General features: G+C 42.8%; 1 protein-coding gene across 2 annotated transcripts in view; it reads left to right on the top strand.

Moving 5' to 3' along the window:
* Positions 1-22037, top strand: part of INPP5D (inositol polyphosphate-5-phosphatase D) — a 120719-nt gene extending 98682 nt beyond the window's left edge. For both annotated transcript variants that reach the window (XM_075861312.1, XM_075861311.1), the window contains 7 exons: positions 1177-1256; positions 2412-2499; positions 9262-9414; positions 10168-10255; positions 12834-12908; positions 20302-20532; positions 21624-22037. In XM_075861312.1, the coding sequence (XP_075717427.1) occupies positions 1177-1256; positions 2412-2499; positions 9262-9414; positions 10168-10255; positions 12834-12908; positions 20302-20532; positions 21624-21945 (1037 nt within the window). In that variant the 3' untranslated portion in view covers positions 21946-22037. The remainder of the gene's footprint in view (positions 1-1176; positions 1257-2411; positions 2500-9261; positions 9415-10167; positions 10256-12833; positions 12909-20301; positions 20533-21623) is intronic.
* Positions 22038-23231: the final 1194 nt, after the last annotated feature.

Raw genomic sequence — 23231 nt, 5'->3', positions numbered from 1 at the left:
GCCCCACAGTATTTATGCTATTCTTTGTGACCCCCCTATTTTAATAATAATAATCCCCCTTTGTGCCAAAGTAATAGTGCCCTCTTTGTGACCCAAAAAAGTATAATTCCCACAAAAATAATAGTGCCCTGCAAGGTAAAAATACCCCCTGCAGTCTGCACAGGGAGATTGTGGGGTCTACAAGCCACCCACTGTTAATTGACTGTAACCTTACTACTTTTATGCTCACCCTCCTGTGCAGTGTGATGTGCAGCAGCCTGTGCATCCTGAATCCTCCACTGTTTCCTCCACTCCAGTGCTCAGAGTACCAGAGAGGAGAAGAAAGGAGAGGAGGAATGAGAGGGAACAGGCTGCCACACAATGCGCAGGAGGGATAGCATAAAAGAAGTATGACTACAGTCAGACATGAGGGGGCCTGAGCTACGCCACTGACTAGAAGTTAATCAGAGAAAGTGTGTGAGTGTATGACTAAGGGTCTGTTCACATCAGCGTTGTCTCTCCGTTGAGGGGCTCCGTCTGAGCTTTCCGTCGTGAGTTCAGTTTTTGATGGAATCAATAGCGCAGTCGACTGTACTATTGATTCAGTCAAAAAAACAGAATTCTTTCACAATGTGACAAACGTAAACCATTAGCAAAGTATCCGTCACCATTGAGATCAATGGTGATAAAAACGGAAGCTATGGTTTCCGTTTGACTTTCCGTTGAGGCGTTTCCCCGACGGAAAGCTCTGACAGAACCCCTTTAATGGAAAGACAACGCTGATGTGAACACACCCTAAGCCGTTTTTCACACAATATTTTTGCCATTCGGTTGAAGCATAAAATTTTTCCCTCTAAGAAAAAAATAACGATCATATGCAAAAACATATACAACTATATACACTGCACCGTTGCGTACGTCTGCCATTGACTTTTACTGTAAATAACAGTATACTGTAGTTTATCATTTTTTATGGTATTGCATAGAGTTGTAGAATATGTTATAGTATAAACCAAAAAGTACAGTATCCATACGTTAAACTGTCAAACATATGCTAAAAGGATGCCCTTTTGTCATACGTTTGGACCATAGAAACCTACAAATTCAATAAGAATTTTGTGAAAGGGGCCTAATACTGTTGTGTTCTTCTGTGTGCACCTGAATAACCAAAGATCAAATTCAATTTCTGACTTATAGATATGGTGAAGAGCTCGGAGGCCGAAGATCAGGAGGGTGACAGTGGCACTTTAGTTGTTAAATTTGGAATTCTACCAAAGGTGACTTATTCCTATTGGACATTCATCTCCCATTCAACATGTATTTAAAGAGATTTACAAGTTTGCAAATAACTTAATTGAAAAAATTCCAAAACTAAACCAGAAGCCCATCCCACAGAAGTTCAGAAGTTGCCTCAATTCAGTTACCCACGCTCCAAGTTTTTATTGCACTGTATGAGCTGATCTTAGGATCCCAGCACTTTTCAGGCTATTTTATTGAAAGCCAAAAAAAGGCCAATTTAAAGGAACACTCCGTTTATTTCTTTAACCCCGGTATGGAAAGTAGGGAAGGTAATCCTCTTACTGGGCACTTCTTTATTGTGGAACTATCTTTTCTGTTCTGGGCAACAGTTATGTCACATGTCTCGCACTGTGACTGCTCAAATCCTACTATGTCTGTTGTGTTGACCGGAAGTCAGTTTCTCTATTCATTGCTATGAGATGCTCAATATAAGGCCTAATTCACACGAACGTGTCTCACAGACCTATATTGTTCAAGGCTAGGCTAGTGAGATATTCCTACATGACATTTCACTAAGAACGGTGGGGGTCCGACCTCTGTGACATTTGTCAATTTCTACAAAGAAGTGGTAGTAGAGGTAGGAAAGCTCTGTGCCACCTCAGCTTCAATCCGATTTTTTAAAGCCGCATGTTCGAATACTGACTATAATATAATCTGAAAAAAAGCTGAGCAGAGCCGGCAGGAGCCTAAGTGGCACAGTGCTTTCCTAGTGAGACTACTCTTTTAATTGGTCATTGACTTAATCGTACCTTAAGAAATGAATACTATGTATATACAGCATTTCTGTAAAGCAAAGAATTAGTAAACTAATCTTAATTAATACATTAAATACAGAAAGATTACAAAAGGCTGTAAAGTGAGGGATTAAAATGTATTAAAATAAATTTATTAGGTTAAAATGACGTAACATACAAAAGTCTTATAATACATTTTATTTCTGCTTAAAGTACATTTGTATGTGTCATATGTTTCTCTTATATCTTGCTCGTCTATGGAGTTTTTATATGGACCATCATTTCTTTCATGCTCATCCCACCACCCACCACCTATCAATCTTCCTGCATATCCTCCTGTGTTATTTCCTGCTCTTTGGTCTCTATACATTATCACAGTACACAGTTCTGTCCTTGCAGCTAACGCCAATCATCTCAGATCTCGAGTTTCTCCTGGACCAGCATCTACTGATTTGTATCAAGTCTTCAGACACTGACGAGTCATATGGTTAGTGGAAAAATATTATAGAACGGTCTTAATGATGTATTCTGCATTAACACATGTATACTAGCTGTTGTGCTAGGAATATACCTAAAAGGCACGTGGCTTTGGGAGATGTATAGGCAAGTACACAATATCATACAAACATTTGGAATTTTTTAAATTCCCTAAAAAATGTTTAATTGTCTAGCAAACAGATTGTATCGCTCACATTTACTTGATGGTAGCTATGCTATGAATCAGCTATGGTCTACGACAGTAGACATGTGACAATTGTATTATAGCCCTTGCTTATTATTTATGTCACTTATTTAGAGCTAGAATTAACCCCTAGCTGCACGAAGACGAAACTGTATGTCCTGGCGAGAGGTTACTTCCCGCACCAGGATGTACAGTCACTGTTACTCCAGGCTGGAGGCGATGTCCGGTCATTCTCCCGTCGCTTGTGTAAAGGAACTACGGGAGTAAGTGACAGCTCAGAGTGATCGCGCGAGATCATGCTGTGCTGTGGATTAAGCTGGACATGAATGAATAGAAGTGTATGACACTGATTGGACACTTTTCTTTACTACACCAACTTGGTCAAGAGTACAAAAACACCCACTTGGGCGTTAAGAACAAATTTGCATAACACTTAAAATGCTGATAACTTTGTCAAAAATAAACGTGTTTTTTTTTAAAGAAAAACACATTACTTATCTACATTAAAGAGCCTATTAGATTAGGTAGAAGATAGGGCAGTTATAAACTGGTGACAGAGCCTCTTTAAGTCTGGGAACAGTAACCATAATGTTCCGCCCCTGCCCCATGTTACCAGCAATGGACCAATAGCAGCGGTCCATTGCCGGCTATCGCTGTGATTGGTGGGTCTCTTCACACCCACCAATTACAGAGCTTTTTTTTTTCCCCAGGGCGGGTGAAAAATAAGGGTATGTTCACACGGTCTATATTTGGCCGTTTTTCGGGCTGTAAACATCCCAAAAACGTCCGAAAAATCGGAAGCAGAACGACTCCAAACATCTGCCCATTCATTTCACGGCGTTCTGTTCCGACGGGCCGTTATTTTACGCGGTTGTTTTGAAAAAAGGCCGCGTAAAAAAACGGCCGCAAAAAAGTGCAGGTCACTTCTTGGGCCGTTTTTGGAGCCGTTTTTCATAGACTCGTGAAAACCGCTCTTAAAACGGCCGTAAAAAAACGCAGACGTTAAAAAACATCTGAAAATCAGGAGCTGTTTTCCCTTGAAAACAGCTCCGTAATTTCAGACGTTTTTGGTTAATCGTGTGAACATACCCTAACAGTTACAGACTCTTATCTTTTTGCATTTTGAAGCGCATATTTTGCTGGAATGGCTTTTGGTGCCATGTCGCATTTGCAAAGCCCCTGAGGGACCAGACAGTGGAAACTCCCAAAAGTGACCCCATTTTGGAAACTACACCCGTCAAGGAATTTATCTAGGGGGTAGTTAGTATTTTGACCCCACAGTTTTATTGTTGAATTTATTGGAATCAGTTTGTGAAACTGAAAATCTACTATTTTTCTGGAAAAAACGTATACATTTTTAAGTTTTACAAGGATTAGATTTTCATATTCACAGACCAATTCCACTAAATTTAGCAAAAAAACTTGTGTGGTCAAAATGCTAACTATACCCCTAGATAAATTCCTTGCGGGGTGTAGTTTCCAAAATGGGGTCACTTTTGGGTGGTTTCCACTGTTTTAGCACTACAAGAGCCCTTTAAACCTGACATGGTGCCTAAAATATATTCTAATAAAAAGGGAGGCCCCAAAACCCACTAGGTGCTCCTTTGCTTCTGAGGCCGGTGCTTTAGTCCAGTAGCGCGCTAGGGCCACATGTGGGATATTTAAAAAAACTGCAGAATCTGGGCAATAAATATTAAGATGAATTTCTCAAGTAAAACCTTCTTTGGTACAAAAATTATTTTTATTACAAATGAATTTTGGCAAAAAATAAATACATTTGTAAATTTCACCTGTACTTTGCTTTAAAGGGGGTTTCCCATGAGAGACATTTATGACATATCCACAGGATATGCCATAAATGTCAGATAGATACGGGTCCACTTCTGGGACCCGCACCTATCTCCAGAACAGGGCCCCCTAAACCCTGTTCAGCCGCTCTGTGTTGCGGCTGAACCAGTTGAATTCCGACCATAAAAAAGGTTATATTTTCGCTGAGCTACGCTGTTTCCGTAACTCCCATAGAACTGAATGGTAGTTATGGAAACGCGGGAGCTCGCATGCTACGCTGCTTCCGTAACTCCCGACCATATAACCAGTAAGTGGCCGGGAGGCAACGAGAGCACAGACGGCAGAAAGGAGTTTAGGGGGCCCCCTTCTGGAGATAGGTGCGGGTCCTAGAGGTGGGACCCGAATCTATCTGACATTTATGACATATCCTGTGGATATGTCATAAATGTCCTTCATGGGAAAACCCCTTTAACTTTTGTGAAATGTCTAAAGTGTTAAACTTTCTAAATGCTGTTTTGAATACTTTGAGGGGTGCAGTTTTTAAAATGGGGTGATTTATGGGGACTTTCTAATATATAAGGCCCTCAAAGCCACTTCAGAACTGAGATGGTCCACAAAAAAATATGTTTTGTAAATTTTCTTGAAAATGTGAGAAATTGCCCCCTATTAATTTCAATAGGAGTCAGAGGCGTTTTTTTTCCCGGGCAGATTTTGACCGCTCACGGGGGAAAAAAAACATGTCCTTTCTTCTGCGGTTTTTGCCGGCGGTTCTTGCATTAGCTTCAATGGCTGCAGGCGGAAAATGCGCAGGCAGTTCAAAATCTGCCTCAAAATTCCTGAAGGAATTCTGAGGCAGATTTTTTTCTGCCTGCAAAAAAACTCTGTCTGAACAGGACCTAAGAGTATCAACTAAACATGATCCTTATCAGAGCTTCTGACTGGCTGATAAGGATCATGTGATACACCATGCAACTCCACAGTTTAATTTCAGCCCCCCTTTTGCACTTTGGGGGCTGTTTAGTGGGTGTAATTGTACCCACTATTCAAATTCTATTTGGGTATCATACTGATGATGTTCTAATAGCTCAGTCATGGTGACAGGTACCCTTTATATGACAAAAATTGCTTAAAAAATGAATAGGGTAAGAGGAGAAACTTTATTTTAGTTTTATTGGACTATTAGGTGACTCTAAGGGTACGTTCACACGCTTAACAAAAAACGGCTGAAAATACGGAGCTGTTTTCAAGGGAAAACAGCTCCTTATTTTCAGCTGGTTTTTAATGAAACTCGCGTTTTTTGCTGCGTTTTTTACTGCCGTTTTTTAAGCTGTTTTTCTATTGCGTCAATGAAAAACGGCTCAAGAAATGACATGCACTTCTTTTTACGTTCCCTTATTTGAAAATGAGGCGTAAAATAAAGCCTCGTCGGAACAGAACACCGTATTTCCCATTGAAATCAATGGACAGATGCTTGTGGGCGTTCTGCTTTCAATTTTTCAACCGTTTTTTGGGATGTTTACGGCCCGAAAAACGGCTGAAAATAGCCCATGGGAACATACCTTAAGTGTCTTATTAGAGCATGAATAATGAATGAATAAGAAATCTTGATTTACCAATAAGACAAGTACACCTTGTATAAGCAAGCGGGAAGACAACTAACTAAAAAACAAAGCACTTTTTTTTTCTTTTTTAACCTTAAAGGGGTTGTCCAGGATTAGAAAAAACATATCTTCTTTCTTCCAAAAACAGAGCCACACCTGTACATGGCTTCTGTGTGGTATTGAAGTTCAGCTTGGGGCCCTGTTTTTGGAAGGAAGCGGATATGTTTTTCTAATCCTGGTCAACCCATTTAATAAAAGTTGTGCTGAATCACGCAGAAGCACATGGGGTTGCCAGCATCCTTTTTTCCATCTGCTCTTAGGAATATAGAGCATATGCAGATAAATTCTGTTCCTCGGCAGAGCAGTCATATTTAATGCTTGCCATGTTGTCTAATTTATTTAAAAATAGCACAAGCTGTTTGGCATCTTAGTATATTTATAGGGCATCACCCTCTTTTCCTGTCAAAATCATCTGTGACTCACCCACACATTTCTCCATGTATCTCAGTTTACTGCAGTGTCTAAGCTAAAAAACGTTGATGACTTGAATTAAAAACATATAAATACATATATTTCAAAACTAGAAACACTTAAAGAGGCTCTGTCACCAGATTTTGCAACCCCTATCTGCTATTGCAGCAGATAGGCGCTGCAATGTAGATTACAGTAACGTTTTTATTTTTAAAAAACGAGTATTTTTGGCCAAGTTATGACCATTTTTGTAGTTATGCAAATGAGGCTTGCAAAAGTCCAAGTGGGTGTGTTTAAAAGTAAAAGTCCAAGTGGGCGTGTATTAGGTGCGTACATCGGGGCGTGTTTACTACTTTTACTAGCTGGGCGCTCTGAAGAGAAGTAACATCCTCTTCTCTTCAGAACGCCCAGCTTCTGACAGTGCAGATCTGTGACGTCACTCACAGGTCCTGCATCGTGACGGCCACATCGGCACCAGAGGCTACAGTTGATTCTGCAGCAGCATCAGCGTTTGCAGGTAAGTCGATCTTACCTGCAAACGCTGATGCTGCTGCAGAATCAACTGTAGCCTCTGGTGCCGATGTGGCCGTCACGATGCAGGACCTGTGAGTGACGTCACAGATCTGCACTGTCAGAAGCTGGGCGTTCTGAAGAGAAGAGGATGTTACTCTTCTTCAGAGCGCCCAGCTAGTAAAAGTAGTAAACACGCCCCGATGTACGCACCTAATACACGCCCACTTGGACTTTTACTTTTAAACACACCCACTTGGACTTTTGCAAGCCTCATTTGCATAACTACAAAAATGGTCATAACTTGGCCAAAAATGCTCGTTTTTTAAAAATAAAAACGTTACTGTAATCTATATTGCAGCGCCTATCTGCTGCAATAGCAGATAGGGGTTGCAAAATCTGGTGACAGAGCCTCTTTAAAGGGGCAGTCTATATGGAATATATGGATGTAACAGAGGGTAGTCCCCTACTCAGGACCCCATTCTATGGGCCGGAACAGAGATCCGCTCTATAAGAGCAGCTTCACTCTGGCGGACCTGGCCCGTCCATGCATACATAAATGACTATTCATTTGAATGGCCGCCATGTAATGCTACATTTTCTGGCCAGAAACAGCTGCCCCTGGTGTTGACAGCTGATTAACAGAGTTATAGAAACCGAATCCGCAATGACCATCTGATCGCCATGCCAGCTTCTATTAAGAAAGGGATTGTCATCATACATACATCATACATTCTGTACTTTACTATTACATTTAACCATGCATTTATACATATGTTTATGAAATTTATTAAATAAAAACCCTTTTTAATAGATTAAATCAAAAAGTAAATATCCACCCATATATAGATTTATTTATTTACTTACCATTGCTTATAGCGCCAACATGTTCCACAGCGCTGTACAGAGATTGTCATTATTCCCATCAGTCCCTGTCCAGAGAGCCATGATGAAATCCACACAAACGCACAGAGAATAAAAACTCCATGCAGATGGTGCCCTTGGATTGGAACACATAAGTATAATAGTAAATAGTGTTGCCTATTTGTTGCCCTGGCAATAAATGCTGATGGCCTGATCTAGCTGGTGTCAATAAGCGCCCATAATTCCATCATACTCACATACTTATTTCCGCATACTGAACTTCAGCACGGCCTGGGACAGCAGCAGAGGAGCATGTAAACAGATTGGCAAGCTGGAAATTGGCACAATGTGGCGGTGCAGCTCAGTTGCCTGATGTGCCACATAGCTCTTTTTTCCGCTAAGAGTATGTAGTGCTCTGTGTCATTTTAATGGGCTTGTATTTTGTATCGCACATGTGCAGACGTACACATCTGTGGCTCCCCTTAAATTTATGGATGCCTCTTTTTTATGCTAGACGCAATGGATGCCAGCTTTTGACTGGGCGCACATTTCCACCTTGTGGAAAGCCTTCCCAGAAGGGTGAAAGATCCTATAGCCGCAAAATGGGGCCATACTCCATACAGAATACCTAATTTCATTGGCGGAGTGGTGTTCATACCTCTGGGCACTGTTTGAATAGATTTATATATTTGAATAGATTTATACAAATATTTATACAATATATTTGTATAAATATATTGTATATATTTATACAAATAAACCCCTTACGCTTCTAAACAAAATAAATGTAAAAGTAACTTTTATTTTACCATAAAATAGCGAATACATTTAATATCACAGCCTTCATCTAGCTAAGGATTAATGTCGTGGCTAATATACTGTAGTTGCTGCATGCAAGTTATTTAGGGCTATACAATTCTTTTTATGTCAGGCAGAAAAAAATCTGCCTTAAAATTTCTTCAGGAATTTTGAGGCAGATTTCGAAATGGCAGCATTTTTTTTTTTGCATAGTTTTTTACCGCTTTTAATGAGGGCTACGTTTTTTTTTCTGCCTCAGTGATTTGCCACTGTCTGAATTTAAGACTAAATTAGTACATCTGCCCCATTATGTGAATGTTCAGAGAGGGAGGTAAAAGAACACAACACCAGGGGGCGCCATAACAAGTATGTAACAGCAGTAGACACAGGAGCATTTAAAAAAAAAAAAATGATTCCCATTGATAAATTGTTGTTTTACGTGATATTATAGAAATTTTATATTGAATGGTAGGACAACCCCTTTAAATCTGAATCAAAATGACCACCTTATTTACGCTCTCCTTCTTTGCTTCAGGCGAGGGCTGCATTGCACTCCGCATGGAAGATCCCCAACAACTACAGTTTCCATTCTTCACCCCTCTGACCCACCATGGAGAAGAAACAGGTCATTTTCAGGGAGAAATCAGTCTGACCGCGCACTGCGGAAAACAGAGAGAGAAGCTATATGGTAAGTCATTTATGGCATCTCTGTAGAGCCATTGCGGAGATTTATCTGAAGTCATGGAAAGGAAAAGTGGAGCAGTTACTCATATCAATCAGTCAGATTCCATCTCTTATTTTCCAGAGACTTTTTGGTTGACATGGGTAACTACTTCACTTTTCCTTTGCACGACTTTAGATACATTTTCCCCAATAAATGTGTCTACTTCTACTTTACCAGCTGCTTTTAGATTTTTTTGGCTGCAAATGTCCTGAAAAAATCCAAAACAATACTCACCTATCCTTTCCCCCGGCGATCCACGATTGATTCTCTGGCTGCAATCCTGGTAATTGTTTACATGCAGACAACATGTTACCACTGCAGCCAATCAGAGGGCTCAGTGGTCATGTGTTGTATTTCTGGCATATATGGCAGAAATACAAATTATTACCGCTTAGCCCTCTGATTGGCTGCAGCGGTCACATGCTGTCTGCATGTAGCCAATCACCAGGAGGGCCGCAAGAACATCAGCACTGCATTGCCGGGGGAAAAGATAGGTGAGCACTAGTTGCTTTTTTATTTTAGAACATTTTAGGAACCAAGAAAAAGCGCTCTAAACCAGCATTTAATGGTTAGAAAAAAATATGGAGGATTTTTCTAAACTTCTGGACTATTGGATACCTACTAAAAAAAAAAATTCCTATATAAAGTATTATTTTTGTACTTTTGAAAGTACTACAGTAGATTACACATTATATTCTGTAAATATTTGTGTCTTAGATTTTGTGAAGATTGAGAAAGATGAAACTGTGGCACAAAAGCATCAAATAAAAGCACAATGCAGCCAGCAATGGGAACAGTCATCCAGGTAATTATAAAGTGTAGTATTCGATCATACAGTATAATATAGAAAAGGTATTGGAGGAGATTCTCTACCGCTGGCATACACTGGTTGGGAAGTACAGCGCAACTACTGAATGATGGCAGGATTGCATCGTCCTGCCGGTAATTTGGAATATAATATTACTTCACAACTGAAAGTCCAACATATTACCATCATAATGATCCTTACCGGTGTGCAGATTCTCACACAGAATTCTACTAGTTGACTTGCACTGGCCAAAATTATTTTTATTATGGCCAAATTTATTTTTAACTATTTAAGTTCTATTCACACTTGCAATAGTTCCATTTAAGCTATTTTCCATTGCTTTTTGATAGTCAGAATGGCATAGGATGTGGTGGTATTCTATTTAATAAGTCTGTTTCACGTATGCATCTTGGCTTTTGTGACTAAAGGGGTTGTCTCATCATGATAACCCCTTTTAGGAATGAAGCCAGCCCTGCGATCAACTGTTTGCTCTGGGTTCTAACTTTTGAAAGCCCCAGCGATTAGCTGTTATCGGCTGAGCCAGCTATACAAATGTAGCATTACAGGGTGGCCATTCAAGTGATTGGGCATCAATGTAATACAAGGCTAGGCCAAGTGCGGCACAGCGGGAACTGCTCATTCTCTCCTCTTTGTCTCATACATGGGAGTCCTGAGCAGAGGACCTTTCTTGATGATGTCCATATGCCCTTATATGGCATATGGAAACGGGTTGTCTTGGTGGGGTTGTAGGTTGTAAAAACGGAGATTGTAAAAACTGATCCAAACGCATCCTAACTTATCCTGTTGATTTATAATGAGTCTGTCAGGTTTCCGTTTTTCTTTTTATGGCAAGAATAGCGCAGCAGGCTATATCTACAACCCTAATGTACAGTATAATAAATCTATCAAATGTATTGTGAAAGATACAATGGATCCTGTAAAAACTGAAACAGGCTGGGTTCACACCTGTGTCGGGTATTTCCCTCGTTCTGCTCCTTCAGAAGAGCAGAACAAGTAAAAATTGGAAGCGGCAGTTCCGTAGAACCACGGACACCACCGGCGGCCAACGGAAGACCTCGACTTTAATGGGTTTCCGCCAAGGTGTCTGTGGTTTTACTAGAAAAAACAGAGCGCTATTGCTTCAGGTAACCTCAGCCGGATCTACAACTAAAGCCCCTAATGAAGCCTCCAACACAGATGTGAACGAGGCCTGTGCATTCCATTTTAGCGGATCTGTCCAAATTGAACAAAACGTACACAATAACAGAGGCCTAACTGAGAGCAACTGAAGGTGAAGACTTTCTATTTTTGACTGATCTGTTTGTAGTATCCGTCAAAAAACAAACTGTTTAGGCTTTGTTCACATCTGCGTTGGAGGCTCCATTTGGGGCCTCCATGGCAGATCCAGCAGAGATTATCGGAGAAAATAGTGCAGCATGCTGCGCTATTGTCTCCGGTAAAACGAGGATACCCCGAAGGAAAGCTGACGAAAACCGATTAAAGTCAATAAGTTCCAACGGTCGCCGGTGGTATCCGTCGTGCAACGGAACTGTTGCCTCCGTTATTCCCTTGTTCTGCTCCTCTGACTGAGCAGAACAACGGAACACACCAAAGCAGATGTGAACCCAGCCTTATCTTCCGTTTGTTTCAGTTGGTCATCAGTTACGATACTTTTTAACAGACCCGTCTTTTCAGTATTTTTTTTTGTGTCATTTTCATTCTGTGCATGTGCATTGAATAAACGGATCCGTTACACATAATGAATAATGGATACAAACAGAAGACCTATTTGTTTGTATCCGTCGTCCATTGACTTCAATGTTGAAAATACCCGGAAAGCTCCTTTCCGTCATTATGGACAGAAAAAAATAGCGCAGCCGACTACGCTATTTCTTTCCTCAAATAAACAAAAACCTGACAGAACGGAGCAAAATTAAGCAAAACTGATGCTTCAATGACTTCAATGGATGCGTGATGCGCAAACAATGCACAAGTATAGGACATGTCGTGAGTTTTACGCAGCGGACAACCGCTGCGTAAAATTCACGGACTGTCTGCACGGCCCCATAAACTAATATAGGTCCGTGCGAGGCGCGTGAAAATCACGCGCGTTGCACGGACGTATATTACGTTCGTCTGAATAAGCCCTAAAACTGCCAAAACCCCAACGTAATCTATTAAAGGCAACAAGGCACATCAGCATCTGTAGGAAAAGAGTATTTATCACAGCAGTCGTTGCTCTGTTATATTAATATATTTTAACTTTTATGTATATAACATTGTCCAATTAATATAATTAACTCGGTTATTTAATCTGTTTTGTGCTGTTGTTATCTATTTGAATACTTTTATGGGTTCGTTTAAGTAGTAGTTGGGTATTATACTAACGTGCAATTATTCTCTCCCTTAAACAAAAATTTCCAAACCATTTCCTACACAAGTAAAATGTTCGGCCTTTATTAATGATTTTCTTGACAAATTTCTCTAGCTTGACAAGGATCCATTACAACAGATATAAAGGGAGATCAATGTGAAATAAATCTACTTACTCTACTCTGTTCTTCCATGATTGCAGGAGTGGAAAATGCTTTGCTGATAAAATGGCACGAGTGCGAGGTGTTCCACAGTGCACCCCAGAGACATTAATCAGGTATACTTTTAATAATACCCGCCACTCTGTCCCTGCCTACTTGCAACGACCCGCCCTAGGCGACGGGGTACAACTGGGCGGCAGTCCCTACGCTCAGTAAGTGCACGACACAAACATACAAGGGAATACAAAGCAAAGGGAAAGGGGCAGTTGCCCACGGAAACACAGTGAGCAACCAGAGTGGTGAACGAGCCAAGTCAAACCAGGAGAGCACGAGGTACCAAACGCAGAGCAGGAGAGTAGTCAGTAAGCCAGGGTCAGTATGGAGCAGGATCAAATAGTAGGAGCTGTAGCTGGGCCAGGAAACCACACGGAAAGAATCACAAGCAAGGAGGAACAGGAAAGGCAGGTATAAAGACTGATTATCTATGGGCGTTAACCCCGAAGCTGTGCCTGGCAGATCCTTTACAGTACCCCCCCCTTTTATGAGGGGCCACCGGACCCTTTCTAAGTGGACCTGGTTTATTGGGGAAACGAAGGTGGAACTTCCTGACCAATACCCCAGCGTGAACATCCCGGGCGGGTACCCAAGTCCTCTCCTCAGGCCCGTATCCTCTCCAATGGACCAGGTACTGGAGGGAGCCTTGGACCATCTTGCTGTCCACAATCTTGGCCACCTCGAATTCCACCCCCTAAGGGGTGAGAACGGGAACAGGAGGTTTCCTCGAGGGAGCCAAGGACGGGGAGCAGCGTTTAAGGAGGGAGGCATGAAACACGTCGTGTATACGAAAAGATGGGGGTAACTCCAGCCGGAAGGAGACAGGATTGAGGACTTCAATGACCTTATACGGCCCAATAAACCGGGGAGCAAACTTCTTGGATGGGACCTTAAAGACGCAAGTTCCTAGACGATAACCACACCAGATCCCCGACCATAAACAAGGGGTTAGCAGAACGTTTTCTATCAGCCTGAGTTTTTTGTACGCTCTGGGACGCCTCTAGGTTCTTCTGAACCTGGGCCCAGACTGTGCACAGTTCCCGATGAACGACCTCTACCTCGGGATTGTTGGAACTACCAGGTGAAACGGAGGAGAACCGTGGATTAAACCCAAAATTACAGAAAAAGGGGGAGACCCCTGACGAGTTACTGACCCGGTTATTAAGGGAAAATTCAGCGAGGGGAATGAATGAGACCCAATCATATTGACAGTCAGAGATAAAACACCTTAAATATTGTTCTAGAGATTGATTAGTCCTCTCCGTTTGGCCATTGGTTTCAGGATGGAAGGCAGAGGAGAAGGACAGATCAATCTCCAACTTTTTACAGAAGGCTCTCCAAAACAAAGAAACAAATTGTACCCCTCTGTCAGAAACAATATTGACAGGGACCCCATGGAGACGCAGGATGTGTTTGACAAACTAGGTAGCTAACGTCTTGGCATTGGGTAGTTTCTTGAGGGGCACAAAGTGGCACATCTTACTGAAGCGGTCTACTACAACCCACACCACCGACTTGCCTTGGGATTGAGGCAAATCGGTGATAAAATCCATGGAGATATGTGTCCAAGGTCTCTGGGGAATGGGCAACGAACGTAGTAAGCCCGCTGGTCGGGACCTGGGAGTCTTGGACCTAGCACAAACCTCACAAGCGGCGACGTAGGCCTTAACGTCTTTAGGCAACCCAGGCCACCAATAGTTTCTGGCAATGAGGTGTTTGGTACCCAGGATGCCTGGATGACCAGATAGTGCGGAGTCATGATTTTCCCTAAGTACCCTTAGCCGGTATTGCAGGGGAACAAACAGCTTGTCCTCAGGAAGGTTCCCGGGAGCTGAACCTTGATCAGCCGCAATTTCAGAGACTAAATCAGAATCAATGATTATACCGGGAGGCAAAATACAAGCAGGATCTTCCTCCGAAGGAGGGCTGGCCATGAAGCTACGCGACAGTGCATCGGCCTTAATATTTTTAGACCCAGCCCTATAGGTAACCAAAAAGTTAAATCTGGTAAAAAATAGCGCCCAACGAGCTTGACTCGGGTTTAGCCTCCGGGCAGATTCTAGGAAAACCAGATTCTTGTGGTCGGTAAGGACCGTTACCTGGTGCCTAGCCCCCTCCAGGAAGTGGCGCCACTCTTCAAATGCCCATTTAATGGCTAAGAGTTCGCGGTTGCCAATATCATAGTTACTCTCAGTGGGCGAAAACTTCCTGGAGAAGTAGGCACAGGGGCGGAGATGGGTGAGGGACCTGGTACCCTGGGACAAGACAGCCCCCACTCCCAACTCGGATGTGTCAACTTCCACGATAAATGGCTCCATTTGGTTGGGCTGAACCAGCACCGGGGCCGAGATAAAGCACTTCTTAAGGACCTCAAAAGCCTGGACAGCCTCAGGAGGCCAGTGGAGGAGATCAGCACCTTTGCGAGTGAGGTCCGTAAGAGGCTTAGCGATGACCGAGAAGTTCGCAATAAATCTCCTGTAATAATTAGCGAACCCCAAAAAACACTGTAACGCCTTCAGGGAGGCAGGTTGGACCCATTCCGCCACAGCCTGAACCTTGGCGGGGTCCATGCGGAATTCATGAGGAGTGAGGATTTGACCCAAAAATGGTATCTCCTGTACCCCAAACACACATTTTTCGGTTTTTGCAAACAGTTTGTTTTCCCGAAGGACCTGGAGCACCTTCCTGACATGCTCAATGTGGGAGGACCAGCCCTTGGAAAACACCAGTATGTCATCAATGTACACTACAAGAAATATCCCCAGATAATCTCTCAAAATCTCATTTATGAAATTCTGGAAGACCGCCGGAGCATTACACAACCCAAAGGGCATGACGAGGTATTCGAAATGACCTTCGGGCGTGTTAAACGCAGTCTTCCACTCATCCCCCTCTTTGATGCGGATAAGGTTATACGCCCCCCGTAGATCAAACTTAGAGAACCATTGGGCCCCCTGAACCTGATTAAAGAGATCAGGAATCAAAGGAAGGGGATACTGGTTTCTTACAGTGACCTTATTCAGGTTACGGTAGTCAATGCATGGCCTAAGACCACCATCCTTCTTCCCTACGAAGAAGAAGCCAGCACCTACCGGAGAAGTAGAGGGGCGAATCTAACCCTTGGCCAGGCATTCCTGGATATACTCTCTCATGGCTTCACGTTCGGGACAAGAAAGATTAAATATCCTACCCTTAGGAAGCTTAGCTCCTGGTACCAATTCGATAGCGCAATCGTATTCTCTATGAGGAGGTAACACTTCGGAGGCCTCCTTAGAGAAAACATCAGCGAAGTCCTGAACAAACTCAGGTAGCGTGTTCACCTCCTCAGGGGGAGAAATAGAATTAACAGAAAAACATGACGTCAAACATTCATTACCCCATTTGGTAAGCTCCCCAGTATTCCAGTCAAACGTGGGATTATGCAACTGCAACCAGGGAAGGCCTAAAACCAAATCGGACGATAATCCATGCATCAACAGTACAGAGCACTGCTCCAAATGCATGGAGCCAACAAGGAGTTCAAAAACAGGGGTATGCTGTGTAAAATAACCATTAGCAAGAGGAGTGGAGTCAATACCCACTACGGGACAGGTTTAAGCAAATCAATCAAAGGCATAGCAAGAGACATAGCAAATTCCACAGACATGATATTAGCAGAGGACCCTGAATCCACGAAGGCACTGCCGGTAGCAGACCTACCACCAAAAGAGACCTGAAAGGGAAGCAAGATCTTATTACGTTTCATATTTACGGGAAATACCTGTGCGCCCAAGTGACCTCCCCGATGATCACTTAGGCGCGGAAGTTCTCCGGCTGCATTCTTACGCTTAGGACAGTTGTTCACTTGATGCTTGTCATCCCCACAGTAGAAGCAGAGACCTTTCTTCCTGCGGAAATCTCTACCTCTGAGTCTTCCGGGGAGGAACGAAGCAACGGAACCTCGGAAGGCATCATGGGGAAGTCGGAGGAGAAAACACATAAACGTTCACGTTGTCGTTCCCTCAGACGTCGGTCAAGTCGTACCGCTAAAGCCATAACCTGGTCTAGGGAGTCAGAAGAGGGATAGCTAACTAGCAGGTCTTTCAGGGCATTCGACAGACCCAACCTAAACTGGCACCTTAAGGCAGGGTCATTCCACCGAGAAGCTACGCACCACTTCCTAAAGTCAGAACAATACTCCTCAACAGGTCTCTTACCCTGACGTAAGGTCACCAGCCGACTCTCGGCAAAGCCAGTCCTGTCAGTCTCGTCATAAATGAGTCCGAGAGCAGAAAAGAAACGATCAACGGAGGAAAGTTCAGGGGCGTCAGGAGCCAAGGAGAAGGCCCACTCTTGGGGCCCTTCCTGGAGCCGGGACATAATTATACCTACCCGCTGGTTCTCAGAACCTGAGGAATGAGGCTTTAAGCGAAATTAAAGCCTACAACTCTCCCGAAAGGAGAGAAAAGCCCCCCGGTCCCCTGAGAACCGGTCGGGCAACTTGAGGTGGGGTTCAAGAGGTGAGGTGAGGGAGACTACCATGGTAGCAACAGGCTGGTTGACCCTCTGAGCCAGGCCCTGGACCTGTAGGGAGAGACCCTGCATTTGCTGAGCCAGGGTCTCAAGGGGGTCCATAGTAGTGACAGGGACCAGGGTAGACTAGGTATGTGCTTGTGATTATGTAACGACGGGGGTAGGGAAACGAACAAGTGAGCCCTAATCTACCCGCCACTCTGTCCCTGCCTACTTGCAACGACCCGCCCTAGGCGACGGGGTACAACTGGGCGGCAGTCCCTATGCTCAGTAAGTGCACGACACAAACATACAAGGGAATACAAAGCAAAGGGAAAGGGGCAGTTGCCCACGGAAACACAGTGAGCAACCAGAGTGGTGAACGAGCCAAGTCCAACCAGGAGAGCACGAGGTACCAAACGCAGAGCAGGAGAGTAGTCAGTAAGCCAGGGTCAGTATGGAGCAGGATCAAATACTAGGAGCTGTAGCTGGGCCAGGAAACCACACGGAAAGAATCACAAGCAAGGAGGAACAGGAAAGGCAGGTATAAATAGACAGAGGGCGGGAGCTAGCTGAGTCTGGCCAGGCTGCGATAGGCTCTCCCACTCCTAAGCCTTCCAGCCTGAGTGGTGGAAGCTGGAGTCAGTCTCAGAGACATAGACTCAGGTGAAGACTGATTATCTATGGGCGTTAACCCCGAAGCTGTGCCTGGCAGATCCTTTACATAAGGACTAGTGATATTATCAGGACCACACAGCAGAGGGGGCAATCTGTAGATAGTTTGTTGACCTGAAGACACCAGGTGTTTGATGTAGACTGTAGATACATGTAAGGCTGGAGAGACCTGGCTGGTTGCATATGGCCAGTCTGATGATCGGCTGCATGTTGGGCAATGTAGGGGAAACACACTAACATCCATTGATTGCAAGAGCTTTAACTCACAGACAAGACAACAAGATTTTTGTCATTCTCGTGAGGTTGTCATTCTAGACCACACCATAAGTTAAATCGTCAAATCTCCAATCGATCTCTGCCTTGATCTGTAACATCTATCACAAAATATGTAAGGATGCACTCCAAATTCACTCTGTGTTGGTGCTATATAGGTTCGGGTTTGGGAACCCACACTATAGATACATAGAACAAACCTAAAGCACTCTAGGAACACTTAGAATTAATTTTCTAAATATTTTATTTGATTTTATTATTAAAATAAAATATTTTTAAAATTCATTCTAAGTGTTCCTAGAGTGCTTTAGGTTTGTTCTATTGATCTGTAACATGGTCCGGGCTTCTATTGATGGGATGCAGATCTCTGGTTTGCCATGAAAGACTTTCCAAGACTACACCCAACAAGCCCCAAAAAAATCCAACACGACTGATCAACTTTTCCACAGATATTTGCCTATGCATGGCGTCTGTCACGCCCATTTGTGTCACAAAAAGATGCCGACATTTGGCAGGAAATGTTATAATTCGGCCTTTTTGTCCATCTAAAATCTCGAATGTACGGCCAGGTTAGGAAGGAAAAATCTTGGCAAGTAGATTTTCTAAAATGTTTAATTCATTGTTCATGTCCTAGTGGCAAGATCTTGTTGGTGGTGCATAACGGTTTAGAGAAATAACATGTCTTCCTGACAATTGCTACTGGAGAGACATTTGCCTGTCAATGACTCCCTAAAGTCAATTGCCCCTTTAATAATTCTTATGCAATCTCAAATTCTTATTTCTAATAAAAATCAACTTAATTTATAAAATATTTTTCTCTCAGATTCTGAGCCCAGCAGCCCAGTTTGTTTTTTTCTTACTGGCTACCGTACCAGAAGGTGTCAATGTTTACTAGTGTGAGAATAAGGCTCTGTTCACATTGGTATCATGGCTTTTGTTTATACGACAGCTATGACACTGTGACAGATTTGTCACACGATGCATCCAGATGGCGGACCCCATTGACTTATAATGTGGGTCCGTTGAAGTTCCATTGAGGTTACCATCAATTTGAAGGCAAGAGTAGTGCTGCATGCTGTGATATTTTTGCCATCAAAAGTGACCGAAACCCCAACAGAATGCCCTAGTGCAAGTGTGAACCTAGGCTTAACGAGAGAGGCTGCATCAGATAGTCGGAGAAGGGTATTTCTGCCTAAATCATTCTGCAAAGTAACCCCCTAGTGGCACTAAAACCTAAACACCGAGATAGTGGTCACCCTGCTGTCACATGGTCTGTTGCTAAACAACGGCCTCCAGGCATTGTAAGTGTATAATCTTAGGCTGGCCATACATTTGGCCGACAGCTATTCCTCCCGACTCTCCCATACACATGTTCGCTCGGCTCGTCTGAGCATACGTGTGTTCTCAGGGAATATTAACGAGCAAAAGGATTGTACATACTAAAATTCAACATGCCCGCCTTCCCTCTCTCTTGATATCTGCAGTCAGAGGAGAGTCAGGATACCGCCATACACATTAGATGATTAGCCAGTCCCAGAGAAATCAGTGGGTTCAACTGCCATACGTCTAATATGTATGGCCACCTTCAAAAATGAAGTGTAATATAAAGAACAATTTACTGGAGTTAATGTTTACAGCTGCGTTCTTACAGACTGTACATAATGGTATAGGGGTAATATGGCTCACTTTACACTATCTTCTCATATAAATGGCAGAACCATGCAAATCGTTCATCTACAGCAATAGTTAGACTGTATCTACAGTACCTTGGACGAAAAGAGGAAACATATTAGAAAAAGTTGGATAAATTCATTTATACCTTTATTTTGGGACGATGAGACATTATTTTATAACAGATATATTAACACCTTTTTATGTCTAGCATATCTACAGAAGTGACAGAATACAGAAATGTGCACATGTAGATAGACAGCTTAGTTGTTTTTAGTGTTAGTTTTATACTGTAAGTTTATCTTGTTTTACTTACAATGTCTGTTTTTTTTAATCTGTTTCCAGTACAGACCATAATACACCGGCCCAGGCATTAAGTAATCAGGTAAAACAAAGTCCCCCAAGTACCCCACAGGGATTTAAAGGAAATGAGCAACGAACAAAACCAGGTTCCCCAGTGATGGGCCGTGGGGACACACCAATCACACCCCCTGCTCGCTCTTCTACACCTAGTCAAAAATTTGTACCTTGCAACAATACTCGAGGAGCTCCGAATATTCGTCAGCAGGATTCCGTGTAAGTACTCAACAAATGTCATCTTAAGTGATAGATTCAGAATTCATTTGATATGGTAGGAAGACAGGCATAGCCTGCTGCCTAAGGACCTTATTGGCAAGCACCAAATTCTTGTGGTTATACGACTGGGTCAGACTATCTCCAAAACAGCAGGTGTTGTGGGGTGTTCCTAGTATACAGTGTTTAGTACCTACCAAAAATAGTCCAAGGAAAGACAACTGGTGAACCAGCAACATAGTCGTGAGCACCCAATGCTTATTGATGTGTGTGTGGGGAGTGAAGGTTAGCCCGTCTAGTGCCACAGAAGAGCTACTGAAGCACAAATTGCTGAAAACTTTAATGCTGGCTATAATAGAAAGGTGTCAGAGTGCCCATTCTGAACCCTCTCCACCAACAAAAGTGCCTACAATGGGCACGTGAGCATCAGAACTAGACAATGAAGCAATGGCTTTCCACATGACATAAAAGAAAACCAGGTCAGACCAGGCCACCTAGTTCCATTGCTCCATGGTCCAGTTCCGATGCTCATGTGCCCATGCTCACATGTCTATACAGGAGAGCTCCAGGATTTAAAAAAATAAATAAATCACTAAAGTAACTTTATTTTGGAGCCAAATTATAAATGATATCTTTTGGTCGCATTTGTGATTATGTAAGTCACCATCTGGAGTCCTGCACAATTTGTTAGGGCAGTGTAGAATCTTCTCAATCTCCAGTAGGAATAACATGCTGCTTCTTAGTAGAAGAAAAAGTATTCGGCACACAATCGTTGGTTTTAAATTCTTTGAATTTATTGCATTAGATGCCAGGGGTTTGGTGCGTGCAACGTTTCGGTCAAGGGACCTTCGTCAGGCACTCGTTCCCACTGGTCGCTGGTGTATCCAGATGTGCGGCGCTGTCATCAGTATTGCGGATTTCCGCTTATTTTTGGCGCAAAATCTCTGAACCAATCTCTACCATGCTGCTTCTTAGGTTAAAGAAGGTTTATCGTTACTTAGTCTATTATGTGCACTTTTTATATGATTATGTTTCTGCTGGATTTACAACTTCTTTGTATATTTTCATTTCATTTATTTCTTTTTTATCTGCAGTCGAGCCACAACTCAACCTAACATACCAGAAATGGTTGATAATCCCCTATACGGTCCAGTTAACAGTGGTTCTCATCAACCACCAGCACAAAGCCGGCCACTTAAGCCACCTGAACCTGCTACTCGTATCATTCCCGCCATTCGCCAGCGATCTATGACTTATTCATCTTCTGACAAGAAACCTGTTGCACCTGATAAAACTGCAGCTAAGAACATGGCATCTGTCAACATCACCCGTCCTGAAATAGTTCCGTCTATAACCAAGCCCCGTCCTCCTCTTCCTGCAAAACTCCAGGGTGGTCGTGATGGTCAGCAAACTTAGCTTTGTGATCCCTTGAAGTACAGTGAAATTTTTCAGAATATGTATTTTATCAAAATTATATTGTAGTTTCTGACACATTCCACCCAGGAAAATGTCTTTTCCATTGCCACTCCTATCAGTGAAATGCATATACATACATTTTTGAATGAATTATTGGATCTGTCACCTCAATATCTTGGCCTAGGTAATGTCAGCATATTACAGGTCTGTTCTCCTATTAGCCAAAATATTCCAAAATATATTGTGCTGTTTGGGTAGTAGGAGCGCTGAAATACACCAGACACAAAGTTATAAGTCTGGTATATTGATAAGAGGAGCGCTCCCCCCGCCCTCCGCACAGCGATTGACTGGCTGCTGTGTATGCAGATATACAGCAGCCAGCAGGGAGCGCTCTCCTCATGATTACACCAGATTCATTGTAATGAGTTTGTTGTAGTCTTTATTCGCTCCTATCAGCCAAATGGCACAATATGTTTTTAGTGTCGTTTCGGCTAATGGGAGAATAGACCTGTCCCGGTAATATGCCGCCCTTACCTAGGGGAGCATATTGAGCTGATCGATCTGATTTAAAGGGTCACTAAACGTTTGACAAACTTCTGACATGTCGTAATGATATGTCAGAAGTTTTGATTGGTGGGGGTCCGAGCACTGAGACCCCCACCAATCGCTAAAACGATGCTTCAGAAGCGCTCAACCGCTTCTAGGCTGTTTGGCTTGTTCTGGAAATAAATGTATCGGAGTACGGGCACAATAGAAAGTCTATGAACCCGGACTCCGATACATCGGCTTTCTGGAAAAAGCCGAACAGAAACAAAGCGGCTGAGCGCTTCTGCCGCTCCGTTTTAGCGATTGATGAGTGTCTCAGTGCTCGGACCCCCACCAATCAAAAACTTCTGACATGTCACTATGACATGGTCAGAAGTTTGTCAAAGTTTAGTTACCCTTTAAGGTAAAGCTTCCCCTGTTGATTAGCAATGTCTATATAGTCAACACATTTAAAGTCTATATCTCTGTTATACAGTTGAAGTCATAAGTTTACATACACCCTAGCCACACTCATTAATACTCAGTTTTTGACAATTCCTGACATTTAATCCTGGTACATTCCTTCTCTTAGGTAAGTTAGGATACATACTATATGTCCGGAACGAGAAATATCAGAATAACACTAGACAATGATTTATTTCATCTTTTATTTATTTCATCACATTCCCAGTGGCTCAGAAGTTTACATACACCAGGTTGACTGTGCTTTTAAATAGAATGAAAAATTTCAGAAAATAATG

This window comes from Rhinoderma darwinii, chromosome 4, assembly GCF_050947455.1.
Source record: "Rhinoderma darwinii isolate aRhiDar2 chromosome 4, aRhiDar2.hap1, whole genome shotgun sequence".
Lineage (NCBI taxonomy): Eukaryota > Metazoa > Chordata > Amphibia > Anura > Rhinodermatidae > Rhinoderma > Rhinoderma darwinii.
This window is presented reverse-complemented; position numbering and strand designations above follow the sequence as displayed.